This window comes from Cryptococcus neoformans, assembly GCF_000091045.1.
Source record: "Cryptococcus neoformans var. neoformans JEC21 chromosome 7 sequence".
Taxonomy (NCBI): Eukaryota; Fungi; Basidiomycota; class Tremellomycetes; order Tremellales; family Cryptococcaceae; genus Cryptococcus; species Cryptococcus deneoformans.
In genome coordinates, this window is record NC_006692.1 from 749,721 (window position 1) to 767,587 (window position 17,867).

The window sequence follows — 17,867 nt, forward strand, 5'->3', positions numbered from 1 at the left end:
GCGAGACGGGGGAAAAAGGCCATATCGGCATGTGCAAGGTGAGGTCGGTGGTGAGTGAAAAAGACAAGAATAGAGGGTTCAGTGAGGGGCGCAGAGGGATTGGAGGGGTCGTATGACTGTGTGGATGAAGAAGTTAATGTAGCCTCGACAGTTTTGATCAAGGCGTCATGCTTTTGTCAAGATTAGTAAAAAGAAATATACAGCATAGGATAAAATATATATATATATAACGTACTTGGGAATGGTTGAAGACAAGATCGCTCAGAATTAAAAGGTCATACTTTTGACCCTTGGGGAGATGACCTAGTAAAGGATCGACGGATTGGCCCCATACATGCCCATCAACAGCTATTCTCTCCTTTTCCTCCCCTTCAAGGTTGACGTCGACATTGAATCGAAGGTTATCCAGCAGTCCCTCGTCGGAATAATCTGTAACGATGACCTTGGAGCTGCCTGCAAGGACACACACAATAGACGGTAGACCGGCACCTGCGCCGAGTTCAAGAACATGGCGAGATTGGGTGATTTGAGGTGTTTCAAGAAGGTATGTGCTTAATGTCCGAGCAGTGTTCCATCTATATCAAATAAATAAAAAATGTGGTGATTGATTAGCATTTGTAGTTTCATTGAACAAGCGATGACTTGCAGATGATGGCCCCAGAGGGGATGACTGCCGACTAGTCTCAGAATCAATGATTTGCGATGATCGGGCACATAAAAGTCAATATTCGCTGGTATATCGTAGCTCGCAAAGGAAAATGGAGGCGGCAAAGGTGATTCGGGCTCCTACTTGGGCAGAAGATTGGAAAGTGGAAAAAGTGTAAACAAATGGGGAGAGCATACCGGAAAAAAATTGTCAAGACCAAAGAAATCCTCCTCTTCCTCCTGGGACCCTTTTGATGTTAATATTGGATCTTGAGACATTGCTGCAGGAATATGAAATAGGAATTATCAAGAGCTAGTTCTTGAGTTATGCGAGGATATAGCGCTTGAAACTGAACCAACGGACTCGAAGACAAGACAACTTTTTGAGATGGCAGGGAGTTGCCTCCACTTCGGTACCTGTACCAAAATGCCCTCGCCACAGGCGGATATCGCCGATACTCCGCCTCTCGCCACCCGCCGGTCTTCTTTACTTTACGCATTGAATGAATTTACATATAACCAAACTACAACAATCCCACAGCAAACATCAAACAATGTACGGCAACGTAGGTCTTGCGACCGCTCGAGGAAGGTGTGTACGGCGTATTCAAATCCAAAGAAGCGTATTGCTGACGCCTTTTAGTGGTACAAACGGTTATGTCACCCGTAACACTGCTCATCTCCGTATCCGAGAAGGTCCACCCGGCGGCCAGCCATATGGTTCCGGCTATGACGCGCTGCTCGAATCTGTATCCAAACCGCCTATCCACCGTGCACCTGACCAAGGTATTTTGGAACATGAACGCAAGCGACGTGTTGAAGTCAAGGTCATGGAGCTTCGAGATGAATTGGAAGAAAAGGGCATGGAGGAGGACGATATCGAAGAGGAATGCTCTAAATTGAGGCAAAAGTTGACGGCTCAGCCTGAGCAGCTTGGGGGCCGAGGACTGGATACACATTCTCTCGCGGCGGCCAAGGAAATTGAAATGAGTAGATTACAGAGGGCGTTGGGCGTATCGGTTAATCACGAAGAAGGTCGGGCTTTCAAGAGAGAGACTGAAGAGGAAAAGGCAGCCAGATTAGCAAAGAGGGAAGAAAGGGAGAGAGAGAGGATTGAGGCTGCCATAACTCGAGAGAGAGAGAATGAGAAGAGGAAACAAGAGTGGGAGGAGAAGGAGAGGTTGAGAAGAAGAGAAGAGTATAAGAGGAGAAGGAGAGATTGAGAAGACGGGAAAGTACCGGAGGTTAGTTCTGTGAACAAACTCTACGTAATCACCATTACTGTGCTCTGCATCCAATAAAATTGCATATACAGCCTCAAGGATGTCAGATTGAGACAGTCGAACCCTTTGGGTCCTGGTAAACGCCCGAGTTGCAGTGTGAACAGAACTGTAATCGCCAACGACAAAAGAAGGACAATTTGTATGTTTTGGGCCTAGCAACATTTTGCATTCAATGTAAGGACTGGACAGAAAGAAATGGGTGATATGATCTGAAAAAACGGACGGCTTATCTGGCTAAAATGATAAAAGGAGTCATAATATTTTGATTATTATTAGTGACACGGCCAGTGTCTGCTCGGTGGTGCTACCACTGAGCTGTGGACCAATCGTGTTTGCGAAGTGATGTTTCCAAAGGGTCTCCCTTTCTGATATAGCTGGCGTTGGCAGATATTTGGTGAAGGCTTGATGCCTATTTTGAGGTGATTTGACTTGTATCTCTTTCAAAAGACGACTAACTCCAAAATCTAGAAAGGAACTTGCGAAGAGATATGGGAATTTGATGGTGGAGTCAAGACTAAGGATGATCTCGTATGACCTCCTGTGGCAGCGTCGCTAATCATCTATTGTTCTAACTGCAGTAACGAGGTAGAAAACATACAGATCTGCAGCTTAAGGTACGGAGAACGTTATCTGGCTTGGTACTATAAAATTTGATACCATTGCTCGCTGGGCAATGCTGTCAGAACGTCCAACTTCGGAAGCTGATCGGTATGATTAGCCACTGCTGTTCCGGCTCCCACAACCACCACTGTCGTCTATGTCGCTGCATCCGCCATCATGCATTTTTGGCGGCGAACCGCCCCATGTTGCAGACGTGCAAGCGAATGGTGGGCCGATGGTTTCTTTGTGGTCCTTTGGATTGTTATTTTCAAATATAACAGCAACTGGCCAGCGTCGAACATAACTGCCAGCGTCAGGCAAGACGCCGAGTGAGGCTTCATCTGCCGACTTCACGATCTACGATTTGGATTTCTCGGAATACAACAGCTATTTCGATGCTGTGGGCTTTGGCTCGGAAAGTCTCGAAAGCACTGGAAAACGGCTTGCTAAATAAGGATCCTGTGCAGGTTCGCGAGTGAATTTGACTATACCTCGATAAATCGTAGCTGTGACGGCGTAGAAAATTTATCAGTGGGAGTGGCTCAAGCCCAGATCTTACCATCTTGGGGAATGCAGGTGTCCGGGGACACGTCTGACAGAAGCGAAAGCCGCCAGAGAGGATATTCCTAGCGACGATGGGGGTTCATGTAAGCTTACATGCAAAGCTTGCACGCTAGCAGCAAGTTAATGTTGTATGCCGTCCGGCAGTCAGGATGAAGAAGATTGAGCATAGCCCAACCCGCATATACATCACTGAGAATCCTGACAATGTACTGAGCGTCAGGCAATATTATTCGGTCAACACGTTCGATGGTACAGATCAGTAAGTCGCTTCTGCAATTTCATTTGGTTCCACAAGCCTGAGTTGATTAACAGGGTCACAGTTTGGAATCCAACTGGTTCTGGATCTAGTGACTATATCACTATCAATATCAGCAAACCCAAGTCAAGCATCATGTATCTGTACCATCGTGTTGTCAGGCTGCTACCTTCGCGCAATTTATTGAATGCAATCCGATGATAGTCGTTGAGATTGACGTGAGATCGTTAAATTTTCCAGCCTTTCCTCCCTTTCTCTTGACTTCTCACTTGGTTGTCAGCCCTACTTGTTTGTTGGTGTTCTTGTCATTTCCATTGAGCGATGAGCTTTGACTGCGCTTTGCCCGGTCTACCTGTCGTTGCGGTTGAGTTCTCCACTGCTACATCCACAACCGCGACGCGTCAACGTGCCTGATATTTACGTAATTACACAAACCACCCAGATCAATGCCAGGCACTGGTCTTCGGAGCATTTACGCGTCTGCTTTGATGCACGAGTCACCTTCTGTGGTTGGCCGACGAGGGCCGCCGTGTCACGCTGCTCGCTGTGCCCTTTCTACGCGTCACTCTTTTCGCCTCTTTTCTTCCTTACCACAGCTCAACATTATACTTTCCTTTCTTTCCTCACCGCCGCCTCCCCAGTCACCCGCCACCACCTCGGTCTCGAAGACCTGGCGTAGTCTTCAGCAGCTGCTGGCTCTTTGACAGAGCATCGCCCATTCTCAGTAGCGCGTCGTACCCATATCTCAACTCCGACAAATCCACTGTCAGCGACATGTTCTTTGCGGCTCTCGCCCTTTCCCTTCTCTCGACCACCTGGGCTGCGCCCGGTCTGGTGTATCCTCTACAAGATCAACTGCCTCCTGTTGCGCGAGTCGGCTCAGAATTCACATTCGACCTCTTACCAGGTACCTTCAACTCAACTTCCTCCATTTCGTACACGACTTCTACGCTCCCCTCATGGCTTAGCTGGGACACTCCTACTCTTTCTTTTTATGGTACGCCTGCCTCAAGTGATCAGGGACAAGGAGTTATCACCGTCACTGCAACAGATTCATCCGGATCGACGCGATCAAATTTCACGCTTCTTGTGACAAATTACTCTGTTCCTGGGGTCCACCAGTCATTCTACACCCAAATCAGACAACCAAATTTACACGATATTTCATCCGCAACCATTCTTCCGGAGGGTACTGGTGTGTCTATTCCCCCTTGGTGGTCTTTTTCTTTGGGTTTTCAACCCGATACATTTAGACTGTCCAACGATAACAACAACAACGGCAGGCTCTACAATGGCGCCCATGTCCGAGGCACTGCCGGCCTTCCTTCATGGCTTCAATTTGATAACGAGACATTTACCTTCACAGGTGTTGCTCCCGGTGAAGGAACGTACACTGTCGTCGCGACTGGTACAGATTTTTGGGGCTATACTGGCGCCCAGACAAGTTTCATAATCGAAGTTGGACAAGGCGAATCCATTGAGCTCGCAAAGGACTATAACTTTACCGCCGTGCAGACTATCGCCAAGGGCAAGGTGGATTATGCGCTGGACCTGGGCGGAATTTTGGTTGGAAATGAGACGGCTACTAAAGATGAATTGAATATCACGATGGTCAGTGATGAATACGATTGGCTAACGTTTAACAGGTGAGTATCTTATAATCATTCTGTACGCGTCTAATAACTATATAGCGACACCAATGTGTTGTCTGGTATTGTCCCCGACTCTTATCAAAATGGTACAACCTCGCCTCTCTCGATTCCCCTGAACATCGCGTCAAGCAACTCGTCCAACACCCTCTCAGTGATAGCTTGGATCTCCATGGATATCGCACCTTACTTCTTTTCCACGTACAACCTTCCGAATAGCACCATTTCGCCTTCAAAAGGATTTTCTTTCGATATTTCGCCGTACCGTACAAACAGTTCAGCTGACATCAATGCCACCGTCACGCCTACGGACGCTGCCAGCTGGTTGACTTTTCACACTGAAAATTTGACCCTGGAAGGCACCGCGCCCACCAGTCCAAAGTACAATCAAGTGTCAGTAGTCTTTGAGGCCGTAGTTGGCAATCTTGCGGCTACAACAACCCTCAGTGTCAACATTACTGGTATCTCCGACACGACCGAATCCACCGGTACGGCCGCTGTCCCTACTTCCACCGGCTCGAGCACTCCTTCTCATCACGGCGGTCTCTCCACAGGCGGTAAAATTGCCCTCGGTGTCGTTTTTGGTATCCTGGGGTTGCTCATCATTCTTGCGCTTCTCTGGTTCTTTTGTTGTCGCCGTCGTCGAAATAATAAGAACGAGGAGGAAGATGAGAAAGGGCCTCGTGCATCGGCTCCTGACTTGGGCGACCCCTTCCGTAGAAGCTACGGTCTTGCTCATACTCAAGGTGCCCCTGTCAGCACTATCGGCTATTCTGACACTACGGCCGTCACTAATAGAAGCCCGGCCTCGCTCAGCAGCAATGCCACTGCTGTCGAGAAGCCTCACCGTATGGACGGAATGAAGGGTATCATCCATTGGGATGAGAATGATGAAGAGCACCTGGCCCAGAACCCCGATTTCTCTCAGGACTTTGTTGGCTACCCAGACGTCATTGCCACGGAAGATCCTATTGATGAGTCAAGGGCAGACATGAGCTCTGACACCAGGTCTATGATGTCTAAAAGCTCAAGAGCAAGTTGGCAGAGCAAGTCAACTTTCCAGTGGTCTTCCGGTGAAGGTACAGGCGAAGGGTCAAGAGTATTTGGATCACAAGGTGAAGATGTCGAGAGAGCATCCTTGGGTGCGGTGGGAGGCAATGTTAGAATGCCAACAGCCGACAGTATTCCCCGTCCTCGAGCCGACTTCACTCCCAAGTATCCCCGCCACCAATCTCCTGCTATGCTCGCTCGCTTGACGGGTGATGATGCCAGTTCTCACGATTCATTTAGCGAATTTAATTCTTCTTATGACGGCATTCGAGACTCTTTCCAGAGCGGTTCCAACTTTGGCGCCAGCTCCGGCTTTGATGAAAACTCGATGATGGGTACTGGTTCAGTCTTTCACACTCAGTCACAGATGCACTCTGGCTCGGGTTCTTTGGGATTTGGTAGGAGCACACTGAGTCGAATTGGGGAGAGTACCGGATTCAAGTCAAGTGATACAGAGGCTGAAAGCGAAGAGCCGGCTGTCGTGTCCACAGCTCATCGAACGAGCTTCGACAACCGCCAGGACAGTCCTCGCATCCTTACCACTGATCGAGCTACTCGTGATAGCCAAGCCACGAGCGGGATGTTTGATGATGCAGAGGAGGCGTCTCGTCGTTCTATGATTGCCACCAACACTGGTCTCGGTTACCCCAATTCTGTCATCTACTTTGGCTCTCCCCAACCTCACATCGAAGGACTGGGAGCAGAACTGGAAGACGGTAAAGGCTACACATCCCAGCGAAGCTCTAATGTCCCTTCAGAATCTACCGCTCGAGCGTCTACCATTCGTGCCGTGCCCTTCCGGGAGAACCCTCTCTCCCCATCCCTACCTCAAGCAAGCTCCTTTATCCGCCATCGTCGTACCAACACTGCTAGCTCCGGTTCCCAAGGATCGGCTCGATTAGTGCCGGGCAGCAACGCTGGAGTCAGTACAGGGGCAAACGACGGACGAGTTTACGCCACATCCAATGAAACATTCTCCATGCATCCGGCCATTCACCCGCCTCCGACCGTATCTCTTTCAGCCGCCACCTGGTCATCCAACCCTCCATCAACTTACCGTGCAGAGGTTGAAGGTGGCGGTAGCTTGCCGACGTGGTTACATTTTGATGCAAGAGAGCTGGAGCTTTGGGGTGTCCCGCCATTAAGAGCGGTCGGGGAGACGACGACGGTCAGAATTTTGGAGAGATTACCGCGGGATGCGAGAAGAGCAGATCCAATGAGCTTTGGATATGAACCACCGCAGGAAAAAGAGGTTGGAAGGGTCATCATCGAGTAAGCCTTTCTACCCAAGCGCTAGGACCGAACATGACTGACAAGGTGATCAGGGTGAATGACAAGACGAAGAGTCCACAGTTTGCATTTGAGGGTTCACCGCATGCGCTGTAGACCATGAGCAGTAAAGAAGGGAGGACGACGAAGAAGGTAATGTAAGTCGGTCGTCGTTCGATTTGTCGTCATAATTGACTAACGGTTGCCGCAGTCTTGAATGCTATTTCAACCCAAAAGATTTGACCTCCAGGAGTGGTCATTAATCTTGTAATAATCAGTAGACATACAAATCATTAATATTTTGCACTTTTGTTTCTTATTACCCCGCCTTTCCTGTCTCAATTTCCTTCTATACAAAAGTATCGTCATAGATTCGGCCGTGGTTTTGGGTATCTTTACTTAGACATAGGACAATTTTCCATCTCTTTGGAACGCTTTCTTCCAGCATTTTTAGCAATTACAATAGCAGGGTATGCACAAGAAAGAAAAAGTAGCATGTCAGTGCCTATGCGTGACGTTGTTTTAATTGTACAATACAGTGACTAGGTCTTTGTACATTGAGTCCATACCACGTTATGACCTTTGCCCAGTTACGCTCAAACTGGTGGAGAAGAGATCTATATGCCATGAAACAGTTCCGAAGATAGGAGCGAATCAGAAAGTGGTCAAAGCGATCCATCTTTTTTTGCTATTCTTTCTGCTGTCTATTATTAGTGAAGAAGGGTAAAAAAAAAGCAGAAGCGTCTTATATCAACCTGTCTCAATCAGGATATAGGTCATTCCTAGACAAAGGGTTAATATACAAAGCAAGTGCTTTTTCATGACCCATTCTCAAGACAGCTGGCCTTCTTATTAATACTCCTACACATCCCTTTCAGGCGGATCTAGACATTATCATGATCCCATTACATATTACAGCCAAAAAGTCTAAACAGTGTCTTGTGGGCAGCGTACAACACAGCCTTGTGCTTGAGGAAACCTTTCCTCTGCAAACCGCACCAAGCGCCAAAGTGGGATGGTCAAAATTGTCCCAAAAGGGGCGGAAATTGTTTATCCAAAGAACTTGGAGTAGAGAACGAGGAGGATGAGCAGGACAAGGACGACGATGATACCTGCCGAGAGGAATTTTTGTTGGTACATTCTATGGTATAAATCAGTTTAAATGAGCGAAAACAAACCTGTTTACAAAGGTAAACCTACTTGAAGATCATCTTCTTAAGTGTACCCGCTGCTCGATCAATAGAAGAGTCCGCTTGGACAAGCTACAAGGCGTTAGTGGAAGGCGTTTGGATGCGTTAACATGGCGACTTGCAGTATCCCTAGTGTTCTCCAATTGATCTCTCTGCCCTCTCAAATTTCGAAGAATTTCAGATCCAACACCTTCAGTCTCCAGTGCAATCCTGTGCGCATTATCGAGCCTGGTGGTGCCATCTTCAAGAGTCTGCGTGCCAGCTAGTAGACGGGATCGGGTAGAGTAAGGTTCCGGATCGTCGGTGTATGGGTCGTCTCCGTGGGGGAACCCAGGTCCGGAGAGGAGATCAGATCGTTGGGATTGGAGACGGAGGTCTTTCTAAGGTAACGCTTTCAGATAAGGTGGGGTAATTTACGACCAACACGGCGGGTTAAACTTACAAGAGTTTTTCTGATTTTGTCAAGGCTCTGCTTGGAGGCTGCAAGACGACCTTGATATGTTTGACGGATGGATGTGGGCATGGATGGGAGTTCTACCTCCATTTGAGCAACCTACACGTCCCATGAGATATAACCCCCCATGTCATAGCAGGCTAAGAGCACAAACTCACAATCTCTTCTGCCTCGTCAATCTCTTCAGACACCCTTTTCAGCGCCGCCTTCCTTTGCTCTATGTGAAGACAGTGAGATAAATCGACAGAGCGACGGTCAAAGTGCTTACCTCCAGTGAGAGACTTCGCCTCGCCATCGAGCTTGCTCTTCAAGCTGCCGAAGAGTTGCTTGAGGTCTTCATCATAATTCTCAAAGAGTGCACTGCGAACCATCAGCATCTATGTAGCCATGTAGCTCCATGGCCTGTACCTACGTTGGTGAGCTGTCCATGGTTGACGAATTGTGGCTCGAGATGAGATGGAGTTGCAAGATTGTGGGACTTGCACATTCGTTCCCCGCAAGGTTCCCCGCCGTCGGGGTGGTGTCATCGCAGTTGGATTATGTTTACGTAACGCTTTGACCTCGGGCGACTGTTGTTATTGTCGCAAGTACTGTAAAGTCGGTATACGGCACAAAATATACTCTTGGTTAATCTGTATCCTCCCGGAATACAGGTATACAAACACACAGCTTCTACCCATACCATACAGAACCAAACCAACGATGAACTTTTTCAATCGACAAAAGACACGGACGCCCGCGGACACAGTCAAGAGCCTGAAGGACAACATAACACGTCTAGATAATGCCCCGGCTGGAGAGGCAAGCAGAAAGGTGAGGTGCTTGGAAATTGGCAGCAAATTGCATTCGGATGCCTTTGCGTCTTTACGTGGGGCCGTATAGCTACTTGCTTCCATACAATCAAGCTGCGGCCCACTCGCGAATACCGACTGACAATATTACCAACACAGATTAATGAAGATATTTCTCGCCAACTGTCTATCGTCAAGATTCTTCTTTCTGGCGAAGGTGACACTGAGCCAAACCCGGATGCCGTTGCGCAAGTGGCAAACGAGGTGTATGCCCAGGATCTTCTTAGTTTAATGGTCGTCCATTTGGGCAAGTTTGATTTTGAGGTATGTCAATCCTATTATGATCCGCGTGCTTTGTACTTTTACTCGGGTGTGCATACTACCCCACGACTCTTTCATACGGATATGCGGGGAATGGTTTTTGCAAGTTGTATTGCTGACGTGTCCACAGGCTAGGAAGGACGTTTGCAACATTTACGGCGTCCTGCTCCGTCGTCAACTGGGCAGTCGTTCACCCACTGTGGACACGATCGCTACCCGTCCCGACATCATCTTCAACACACTCAAGGGGTGCGTATAACGACGTTTTTACATACATGAGAGTAGAGCGAAGGAGGGGTTGGCTATGACGGTGGTGGGGATCGTACACACAACGCACAGGCCTCTTTTCAGGGTGGCCGCTGTGGTGATGCGGCTGGCAGCCTGGTTGAGAAGAAGAAAAAGGATGACATGCTAATTGGGTTCATGGGTACTAGGTATGCCAACCAAGATATCGCGCTCAATACCGGGATGATTCTAAAAGAAATGTTGCGGTATGAGCCGTTGGCGAGAATCTTGTTGTATTCCGATCAGTAAGTCTGATAAGTACATGACATAAAAAGAGTCAAGCTGATGGGATGTAGGTTCTATACATTCCCTAGCTATATCGAGAACACTTCATTTGGCATCTCTTGCGATGCGTTGGCTAACATGAAGGTGTGTGTGTGTGTGTCCGGGAGGTAGTGGTTCAAGACCTATGTTTATTCACGACGTCAATAGGAAACACTCACACGACACAAACCCATGGTTGCGCAATATATCGAGGCCAATTATGATCGAGTAAGCCTATGGCTATGTAGACAGAAATGTGTACCTGACGAGTGCAACAGTTTTTCAACATGTACAACACTCTCATCCTTTCGTCCAACTACGTGACTAAACGACAGTCACTCAAGCTCCTGGGCGAGATTCTTCTTGATCGGGCCAATTACAATATCATGACGCGATATATCGCCTCGGAAGCCAATCTGAAGATGATGATGAATTTTTTGCGAGATAAAAGCAGGAATATTCAATTTGAGGCGTTTCATGTTTTCAAGGTGGGTTTTTCTCCCTTGGGACTAAGCTGGATGCAATGCGGGGCATTTGTTTTTGTTATGGGAATGGTCATAAGCTGAGCCACGAGGTAAAAGGTATTCGTGGCCAACCCGAACAAGCCTCCGCAGATTGCCAGTATCTTGCGTCGAAACAAGGAGAAGCTGCTAGTATTTTTAAGAGAATTTCATAATGACAAGGATGGTGAGTGCATACGTCAGTCAGTATGGGATTACCACACGCTGACATGGTCGTGTTTTGTCGATGCAGATGAGCAATTCAATGTGAGTTTGACTTGAAGCCCACGTGGAATGCATAAATGCATGCGCTAACCAGTTTATTATGTAAACAAGGACGAAAAACAATTCCTTATCCACCAAAGTAAGCGCATGCTCTTCCGCAGCCTGGGTCGTTTACATGCACGTACTCTGGATAGCCGGCTGATTGTGATCTATGCAGTTCAACAGTTGTAAAATCCCCCTCTGCTTCCAGTGGTCTGGTCGGTGATCGTCGCTCCTCGGTCCGTTGCGTGTTTCTCCCCAGATAGACTTATTTTTTGCCACCACGGGACAGTCGCCGAAGCATTTTTGCGTGGCCGTTCGGCGCAGTCGTCCCCTCCCGTAATCCCTATTCCCTAATCCGTATTACAGCATCTTATTCACAAAGTTTCACGACATACGAAATTTGACGGCCTTGCTATTTATTGATATTTATACGATTTCCCGGCTCGTAATGCTGGTTATAGTTCTGTGCATAGACCTTGTTGTTCCCTGGTGATTCATTAGCGGCTGTATGCATAGTAAGAGACGGGACGTTAATGGATGTATTGTATCCGACCGATGTTCAGGATGGGGAATACGTTGCCGTGGTTGCCGGCTTTTTGTTGTGGACGCGGACGCATATTACCGGAGCGATTTCGCCACAATATTATTCGTGGATTGTGATTCTGCATTTCTTCAGCGTCCCCGCCACAATGTCGCAGGAGAACCCGCCCTCGCTGCTGATCCCCCCGAATCCCTCCCTCTCCCAGCAGAAACCATCCGCCTCCATCCTCCTCAACGGCCCAAACCGCCCCCGAGGGCCCAGCAGCAGCACGGCGCCAGACACGGCCTCCCAACGCTCCCTCTCCGCATCGTCCTTCACCGGCAGCCACTCCCCCGTCTCCTCACTCACCTCCGTGTTCTCCCATGCCAGCGGCAGTGGCGAAGGCAGCGGCAGCGGTGACGGCGGCTTCCCTTCTCCGCCCGATTTCTCGTCTTCGCCGGCCTCTTCACACAACTCGCTGCACTCCCACCCTGCCAAGCAGTCCGGCCACAACTACACTGCGCCATCCTCACCCGCCGGCTTTCATCCCTCGCGACGAGCGTCCCACGCAAAGATCCATTTTGCACCTCTTCCTGCCGTGCCTCCCGAGTTCCGAAGACGAAACTCCATCTCGTTGGGTGTAGCTTCCCGTCGAAACCTCATTGGTATGCAGGGTCAGGGACACAAGGGAGGAGTGCAGAGAGTCGTGATGAGTGATGAAGATTGGGACAATTATTGCAAGCAGTTTGAAGAGAAGCAAGGGTGAGTACTCGTCGGGCGCTTATGCGTTGCGCAAAAATTGTATTAGCTGACACATCCGTTTTCCTTTTTTTTTTTTGGTGTTAGCAACAACGATGTCATTGATGTCGGACAGCTAGCCAAATCAGGCGCAAAAGCCCTCTGGCGCTCAGTCAAACGTCGTCGCTCTGGATCCCAATCTTCTCAAAATTCCACAGCTTCCACAGCCACTACAGCATCCACCTCTGCTTCCCCCTCGACCGTATCCGACTCTGCCCCCCTCGGCCGCCATTCTCTCACTGGTACATCCAACAGCGGTTCCACCCACAGTCTCAATGGCCCCCTCAACGGCTCCCTTCACCTCGCCCCAGTCAGAGAAGAGTCCGAGTTTGCACTCAAGAGCATCCCCGGTTCTCCTCCTGCAACCACTATCGACGATGCAGGTTTGCCCCCTATGCGCGTGCGCGCTCCTGTACCCAGAAGGCCGCACTCGCCGCGGCACGTACACGCCGCACATGCCATGCTGCATAATTCAGCGATGGAAACGGACATGGGCATGGGCGATGGTGATGCAGCAATGGATGGGGATGGGGATGCGACCCCGAGAAGACGGCCTTCTCCGCCCCCGAGGTTGGCAGACAAGTTGCCTACCGAGGACGAGCTCGAGCAGATTGCCGACGAGGACGAAGAGGAAGAGGCTCAAGATGCAGCTGCAGCTGCAGAGGTCGAAGAGGGAGAGGAAGAAATGGCCGGAGCCCCATTGTCACCCGTCGCAGAAGGAGCTTCCCGACCTGAGGTTGAGCCTGAGGCAGAGGCTGTAGCTGGAGCTGGAGCTGAGGCTGCCGCTCCCCCTTCACCAGAAGAACAGGCTTCAATCGAGAGTCATGATACCGAATCTCGCGAGACGCACGAAGATAGGAAAAGAGGCAGGAGGTCTGCCGTTCTCGGTTTCGATGTGGAGAGGTTTGGATTTATGAGTATCCACGACAAGAACCATTGAGGCGTAGGATAGCGGAAGAGAATAAACAAGCAGTCAAAAGACTTGTCATTACCCCACCCCCCCAAAAACCAGCTGTCAAAGCTGAATTTAGAAGTACCCAGAGTGATTCTTTTTTTTTGTTGTAGCAAGGAGCAAGGACGTCGGAAGAAAGTAGTTCTAATATTCCACAGTTCTGTAGCCTGTATCACGGTAATAGAAGTGACATGTACGCATCTATGTCGGAAGCGCAATGCTAGGTGTATTGGCTGAGAAGCCTTGGTATTCAACGGTAACAAGACGATACCTGTACTTCGGTGTATGTATGGCTGTAGTTTGTACTTGTACGTATCTGTCTTCGAGGACAATGCGCGCCAATGCGTCTTAGCAACTAAAAGGTCAGTAAATAAAACACAAATACTTTTAACCAGTAACCAATTTAGATGACAAGCCTGGATTTTTGGACAGCAACTCTCGACAGAAATGTTCAGACAGACATTGTTCTTGATCATGCCATACGAGTGCCACCGAGTCCGTTGTCCGATGAAGTCGATCCAGCTGTCCCATCGTATTGCAAGTATCGAATAGCCAAATAAAAGGGTGATGAAAAGCATCTTGCAGTATCCGAGGCGCCGTATCATCAGCACCACCACGCTGCGAAACTGCAACCATATCCCAGTCACAGAGAGATCCCAAATGATGATTATCCCATGTTTTCTTTTTATCCCATGTGCGATGAAATAAGATGACATGAAGAAAGGCATGCTAAAACCGAATCAAATCCAAATCCAACCTCCGCACATCCTCCACACACTCTCATTTGGTTTGATTTAGTTCTTTCGACGGAAAGAGCAGCCTGATATGAATGGTTAGATACGGATACGGCAATGTAATAATAGCAACACTCACCTTCAGTCAACTTGGCCTTACCACCGGTGGGTTGGCAAAGAGCGGTGGCGCATCCTTGGCACTGAACGACGGTAGAGGCGTGGGAGAAGACAGTGCTGTTAGGTGTATCCAAATAGTTCAAAGAGGAATGAGAAGTGTCAAAAAGAACGAGGAGCAGGAAAGAAATAGTCGTCAGCATCCGTCCAATCACGCCACACATGTTCAACATCCACTCACGTGATGGCAAAGCACCCAGGGCACTTGACGTCCATGAAGAAAGAGTTGGGCTCAGGGACAATCTTCTTGAGCTTGTGGGTACGAGCCTGGACAGAGGCAGGTCGGTTGATGAGGTCGATGGCAAGAACCTGAGAGCAAATAGTTAGTATATTGGAATGTAGTGCATTTTTGAATATTCGGCGAGGCCCCTGGTGGACAGTGGCGGACGGTTCGACCTGCAGGTGGAAAGATGGTAGAGAATCATAGCAAGAGGGTTTGGACCCTTGGACAAATAGATAGGTTTGCCAGCAGCCATCTCGAAGGAAACTTTCCCATCCACTGACTGCGCGCTCCCACAATCCTCAACCACCATAAAATCTTTCGACCAGCGTTCCGCCAATTTTTCCAGTACCAGCATAGCTTCCTCCTTGTTTCTTTCTCCCATTGCGTTCCGTACGCTCTCTCCTGATCCCTGGCTCTCTGCCTACACGATCCCGTCCCCCTCAACACTACCACGGCTCGCCACCACTGCCGCATGCCTCCACGCGACCGTACTCGGGTACGCAACTCACCATTTTGAATAAGATTTGCTACTTGTTTTTTTTGTGGGTGTGTGTCGTTGGGAGTGCAAGGATGTCGGAGTGCCGGCGACTCTTGCTGTGATTTTATATGAGTATGGAGAAGGAGGATTTCAAGTGGCAAGTCGTACACTCTCTTCCATACAATCCACTTTTACTCCCACCATCCCTCAGCTCCCTGGCCCACCGGCGAATTCCGGTGATATCTCTCGTGGCATTCATTATTATGGCCGCGTCTCACTGTGACTTCTAATCCCCGATAGGTGTTCGCGTTAACGCCGAAGGAAGCGATCAATGCATACTCGGTAGCAACACGACGCGCATTGCTCTATACATGCATACACTGATATATTAAGAAAAAAAGGGTTCATATGATCATCTTAGAGCGAAAACCCCTTCACGTCCAGCTGGCACATCCGCCGCACGCCCGTCTCCTACCATCTTGTTGTGACTCTTGAGCTGTCGTTTCCTTTCAGTAGAGAACGTCTCCTTATGCGACTTTTTCTCAGCTCGACGCGCCTTTTTCAAAAACATTAGCACATTCGACGCGTCTTTGGTTTTGCTTTCGACCTACAGATCGCTCAGCCTTGACAGCTGCCTTCCTCGCCTTTCTCTCCTCTGCAGACTCGCCCTTTGTTCGAGCAACGGTGACTCTAGGCCCGCCTTCTCGCTCAGTCTCAGATCCAGAGTCATCTTCGCTTTCTTCCTCTCGCTGCACTGGCGGAGCGGGAGGTGGGGGTACTGTTCTGATTTTACGTGTAGGGTCTCGGATCAAAGCCGGGTGGTTTTCGGTATTTGTTCGGGTAGCTACTTACCGTCAGACATTATCTGCGCGTATGCAGTGAACGAACTCACTGAGGATAGTCTCTACATCCCACTTCTGTTCCTCTTCCCCTACGATCTTGACTTTTTCCTCTCTTAACTTGGTCCTTCCTTTACCCATCTCCTCCTTCTCAATCTCTTTGATCCTCTTCCTGTTGTCGTCCTTGAAGTCTCCCTCGCCCTCAATAGCTGACCTCAAAACTTTCAGCTTCTCAGGTCCACTCATTGTTGTACCACCGAGAGCAGGTCGTAAACGTCGACCTACGACCTCATAATTTTCAAGGAAGTCATCCATGATGGAGTTAAAGTCTTCCCGGGAGAGCTCGGGAGGTACAGCAGTACTGGCGCGAGAAGCGTGGGAGGCGAGGGAGAATCGTGAAGAAACTGAGAAGTTACTGGCAGCAATGGAAGCAGTGCCATCGTCATCGGACCAATCTTCATATTCTTCCTCTTCCTCGTCATCGTCGTACTCGTAATCTCGTTCAATCTAGCAGATGCCATTGTCAGTTACTCGATCGTGCAGTCGCATTTATTGACTCACCTTGTCAAATCGATCATCTAAATCTCGCAAACCCTGGTTTCTGAACATGCTTGAGCTGCTCATACTCATTCCAGATGCATCACTGGGCCCTCTCTTCCCATGCCTCTTCTTCCCTCCACGCACCATCATGTCTGCCAAGTTGCTAGTAAGGCTGCCCACAGTGTCCGCCATCTCGGACATTTCTTCAGGATCGAATTCGGACGGCTCCTCGGAAACTCTGGCCTGCTCTCGCTTGAACGCCTTGAACCTATCTTCCCAAGTCTCTTCCCTTTCCCCATCCTGCTCTGCTTGACGCTGGACGGGTTTTCCGCTGTCGTCTACACCCCATTCCGCAAACTCCCAGGGTACTTCCTCGTGCTCATTTCGTTCACCGCCCTTCACAAGCTGGTTGAACCATCCCTCATCATCATCTTCGTCGTCCACAAACGCATCGTCTTCAAGCGCCTCAAGCACTTGCCTAAGATGCGGGTCCATGTCTGGCTGAAGACCTTGTAGTTCCAATGGGATAGCTTCATTCCTCGCCCTTGCCTCTTGAACACTAATTTCCTGTCGGCTAGGTAAGACACTGTCCGGCAATTGGAACATTTCATCATCCGCCCGGGCCTTGAACTTGCCCTTACCACCCTTCATACCGGACGCAACACCTGAACCTCCGCTAGGCGCAGCGATCAAGAAACTTTCAACGGCACCGCCAGGGCCACCAACAGGCTTGAGATGCTGCATATAATCGTACGCAGAGTCGTCGTATGTGATACCGTAGAGTGCCGCTTCACCTTCGTTGGCTCGAATTTTGGATTTATCAATAGTCGCTTCGAGTTCGGCAAGAGAGATTTCGGTCTACCATGGCAGCGATTAGCCATAATACATAGCATCAAACCATATGTTATACCAACCTTTCGACTGTCATTGCCTCTGCCCATAGGCTTTAAGACCCGCTGGCTCGCTTCGGGGTCATTGATGAGCGGATCCTGTTGCGAACGGTGAACAAGTTGGAAATGCTGGGCATTCGGGCCTCGGAAAATTGAGCCTTTGGGTGGCATTGTGGTCCTTTTTGCTTCCTGATTTGTTCTAGGCGGGACGAGAAAATGTCACAAGTTTTGAAAGGTAAACAATGAGGTAAATGAGGACTTGTGGAAGGTTTTCTGGCTGCTGCCCAGTCGTTCCTCGCTGAAATTTTGGTTCCGTCGGATCGTTAACTCC

At 49.2% G+C, this 17,867-nt stretch overlaps 8 protein-coding genes across 8 annotated transcripts in view; 4 read left to right on the forward strand and 4 right to left on the reverse strand.

Moving 5' to 3' along the window:
• The window catches only part of CNG02680 (nicotinamide N-methyltransferase, putative), a 1,236-nt gene extending 228 nt beyond the window's left edge, over positions 1-1,008 (reverse strand). Inside the window, exons 1-4 of the mRNA XM_024657566.1 lie at positions 844-1,008; positions 647-786; positions 236-575; positions 1-170 (exon numbers count right to left, since the gene is read on the reverse strand). The exon at positions 1-170 is cut by the window's left edge and continues 228 nt beyond it. Coding sequence (XP_024513227.1) covers positions 1-170; positions 236-575; positions 647-786; positions 844-924 — 731 coding nt within the window. The 5' untranslated portion in view covers positions 925-1,008. The remainder of the gene's footprint in view (positions 171-235; positions 576-646; positions 787-843) is intronic.
• Positions 1,009-1,172: 164 nt separating this feature from the next.
• Positions 1,173-2,121, forward strand: CNG02690 (hypothetical protein). Its single transcript, XM_571932.2, has 2 exons — positions 1,173-1,237; positions 1,289-2,121. Exons 1-2 carry the CDS (start codon positions 1,200-1,202, stop codon positions 1,866-1,868), a joined length of 618 nt encoding a protein of 205 aa, XP_571932.1. The 5' UTR covers positions 1,173-1,199; the 3' UTR covers positions 1,869-2,121.
• A 1,818-nt stretch (positions 2,122-3,939) lies between these two features.
• CNG02700 (conserved hypothetical protein) lies at positions 3,940-7,855 on the forward strand. Its single transcript, XM_571933.2, has 4 exons — positions 3,940-4,994; positions 5,040-7,319; positions 7,373-7,474; positions 7,528-7,855. Exons 1-3 carry the CDS (start codon positions 4,123-4,125, stop codon positions 7,431-7,433), a joined length of 3,213 nt encoding a protein of 1,070 aa, XP_571933.1. The 5' UTR covers positions 3,940-4,122; the 3' UTR covers positions 7,434-7,474; positions 7,528-7,855.
• On the reverse strand, positions 7,821-9,410 carry CNG02710 (hypothetical protein). Its single transcript, XM_024657567.1, has 7 exons — positions 9,373-9,410; positions 9,229-9,320; positions 9,119-9,177; positions 8,949-9,059; positions 8,629-8,886; positions 8,517-8,578; positions 7,821-8,457 (listed from the first exon to the last, which is right to left on the reverse strand). Exons 1-7 carry the CDS (start codon positions 9,387-9,389, stop codon positions 8,367-8,369), a joined length of 690 nt encoding a protein of 229 aa, XP_024513228.1. The 5' UTR covers positions 9,390-9,410; the 3' UTR covers positions 7,821-8,366.
• Positions 9,411-9,589: 179 nt separating this feature from the next.
• Positions 9,590-11,920, forward strand: CNG02720 (transcriptional repressor, putative). The gene is made up of 11 exons (XM_571935.1): positions 9,590-9,773; positions 9,911-10,075; positions 10,203-10,321; positions 10,507-10,602; positions 10,654-10,726; positions 10,790-10,849; positions 10,900-11,109; positions 11,203-11,308; positions 11,375-11,388; positions 11,458-11,485; positions 11,564-11,920. Exons 1-11 carry the CDS (start codon positions 9,663-9,665, stop codon positions 11,575-11,577), a joined length of 996 nt encoding a protein of 331 aa, XP_571935.1. The 5' UTR covers positions 9,590-9,662; the 3' UTR covers positions 11,578-11,920.
• Positions 11,921-12,063: 143 nt separating this feature from the next.
• Positions 12,064-13,939, forward strand: CNG02730 (hypothetical protein). Its single transcript, XM_571936.2, has 2 exons — positions 12,064-12,670; positions 12,755-13,939. Exons 1-2 carry the CDS (start codon positions 12,078-12,080, stop codon positions 13,644-13,646), a joined length of 1,485 nt encoding a protein of 494 aa, XP_571936.1. The 5' UTR covers positions 12,064-12,077; the 3' UTR covers positions 13,647-13,939.
• Positions 13,940-14,323: 384 nt separating this feature from the next.
• On the reverse strand, positions 14,324-15,404 carry CNG02740 (40s ribosomal protein s27, putative). Its single transcript, XM_571937.1, has 4 exons — positions 15,299-15,404; positions 14,748-14,875; positions 14,532-14,626; positions 14,324-14,478 (listed from the first exon to the last, which is right to left on the reverse strand). The coding sequence occupies exons 1-4, from the start codon at positions 15,299-15,301 to the stop codon at positions 14,453-14,455; spliced, it is 252 nt and encodes an 83-aa protein (XP_571937.1). The 5' UTR covers positions 15,302-15,404; the 3' UTR covers positions 14,324-14,452.
• Positions 15,405-15,587: 183 nt separating this feature from the next.
• On the reverse strand, positions 15,588-17,819 carry CNG02750 (cytoplasm protein, putative). The gene is made up of 5 exons (XM_571938.2): positions 17,561-17,819; positions 16,668-17,504; positions 16,160-16,613; positions 15,879-16,111; positions 15,588-15,823 (listed from the first exon to the last, which is right to left on the reverse strand). The coding sequence occupies exons 1-5, from the start codon at positions 17,705-17,707 to the stop codon at positions 15,680-15,682; spliced, it is 1,815 nt and encodes a 604-aa protein (XP_571938.1). The 5' UTR covers positions 17,708-17,819; the 3' UTR covers positions 15,588-15,679.
• Positions 17,820-17,867: the final 48 nt, after the last annotated feature.

What these genes read in the sequence shown, in the direction of transcription:
- CNG02750 (XM_571938.2), bottom strand. Translation starts at nt 17,707, where the DNA reads ATGCCACCCAAAGGCTCAATTTTCCGAGGCCCGAATGCCCAGCATTTC. An exon ending in GAGGCAATGACAGTCGAAAG is followed by an intron (nt 17,505 to 17,560) that starts GTTGGTATAACA and finishes CTGCCATGGTAG; the next exon opens with ACCGAAATCTCTCTTGCCGA. An exon ending in GGATGTAGAGACTATCCTCA is followed by an intron (nt 16,112 to 16,159) that starts GTGAGTTCGTTC and finishes GACGGTAAGTAG; the next exon opens with CTACCCGAACAAATACCGAA.
- CNG02740 (XM_571937.1), bottom strand. An exon ending in CCTGGGTGCTTTGCCATCAC is followed by an intron (nt 14,627 to 14,747) that starts GTGAGTGGATGT and finishes TACACCTAACAG; the next exon opens with CACTGTCTTCTCCCACGCCT. An exon ending in TAAGGCCAAGTTGACTGAAG is followed by an intron (nt 14,479 to 14,531) that starts GTGAGTGTTGCT and finishes CATTCATATCAG; the next exon opens with GCTGCTCTTTCCGTCGAAAG.
- CNG02730 (XM_571936.2), top strand. Translation starts at nt 12,078, where the DNA reads ATGTCGCAGGAGAACCCGCCCTCGCTGCTGATCCCCCCGAATCCCTCC. An exon ending in CAGTTTGAAGAGAAGCAAGG is followed by an intron (nt 12,671 to 12,754) that starts GTGAGTACTCGT and finishes TTTTGGTGTTAG; the next exon opens with CAACAACGATGTCATTGATG.
- CNG02690 (XM_571932.2), top strand. Translation starts at nt 1,200, where the DNA reads ATGTACGGCAACGTAGGTCTTGCGACCGCTCGAGGAAG. An exon ending in CTTGCGACCGCTCGAGGAAG is followed by an intron (nt 1,238 to 1,288) that starts GTGTGTACGGCG and finishes GACGCCTTTTAG; the next exon opens with TGGTACAAACGGTTATGTCA.
- CNG02710 (XM_024657567.1), bottom strand. An exon ending in ACAAAATCAGAAAAACTCTT is followed by an intron (nt 8,887 to 8,948) that starts GTAAGTTTAACC and finishes GCGTTACCTTAG; the next exon opens with AAAGACCTCCGTCTCCAATC. An exon ending in TGGAGAACACTAGGGATACT is followed by an intron (nt 8,579 to 8,628) that starts GCAAGTCGCCAT and finishes AACGCCTTGTAG; the next exon opens with CTTGTCCAAGCGGACTCTTC.
- CNG02700 (XM_571933.2), top strand. Translation starts at nt 4,123, where the DNA reads ATGTTCTTTGCGGCTCTCGCCCTTTCCCTTCTCTCGACCACCTGGGCT. An exon ending in GATTGGCTAACGTTTAACAG is followed by an intron (nt 4,995 to 5,039) that starts GTGAGTATCTTA and finishes ATAACTATATAG; the next exon opens with CGACACCAATGTGTTGTCTG. An exon ending in GTTGGAAGGGTCATCATCGA is followed by an intron (nt 7,320 to 7,372) that starts GTAAGCCTTTCT and finishes CAAGGTGATCAG; the next exon opens with GGTGAATGACAAGACGAAGA.
- CNG02720 (XM_571935.1), top strand. Translation starts at nt 9,663, where the DNA reads ATGAACTTTTTCAATCGACAAAAGACACGGACGCCCGCGGACACAGTC. An exon ending in CTGGAGAGGCAAGCAGAAAG is followed by an intron (nt 9,774 to 9,910) that starts GTGAGGTGCTTG and finishes TTACCAACACAG; the next exon opens with ATTAATGAAGATATTTCTCG. An exon ending in AGGCGTTTCATGTTTTCAAG is followed by an intron (nt 11,110 to 11,202) that starts GTGGGTTTTTCT and finishes ACGAGGTAAAAG; the next exon opens with GTATTCGTGGCCAACCCGAA.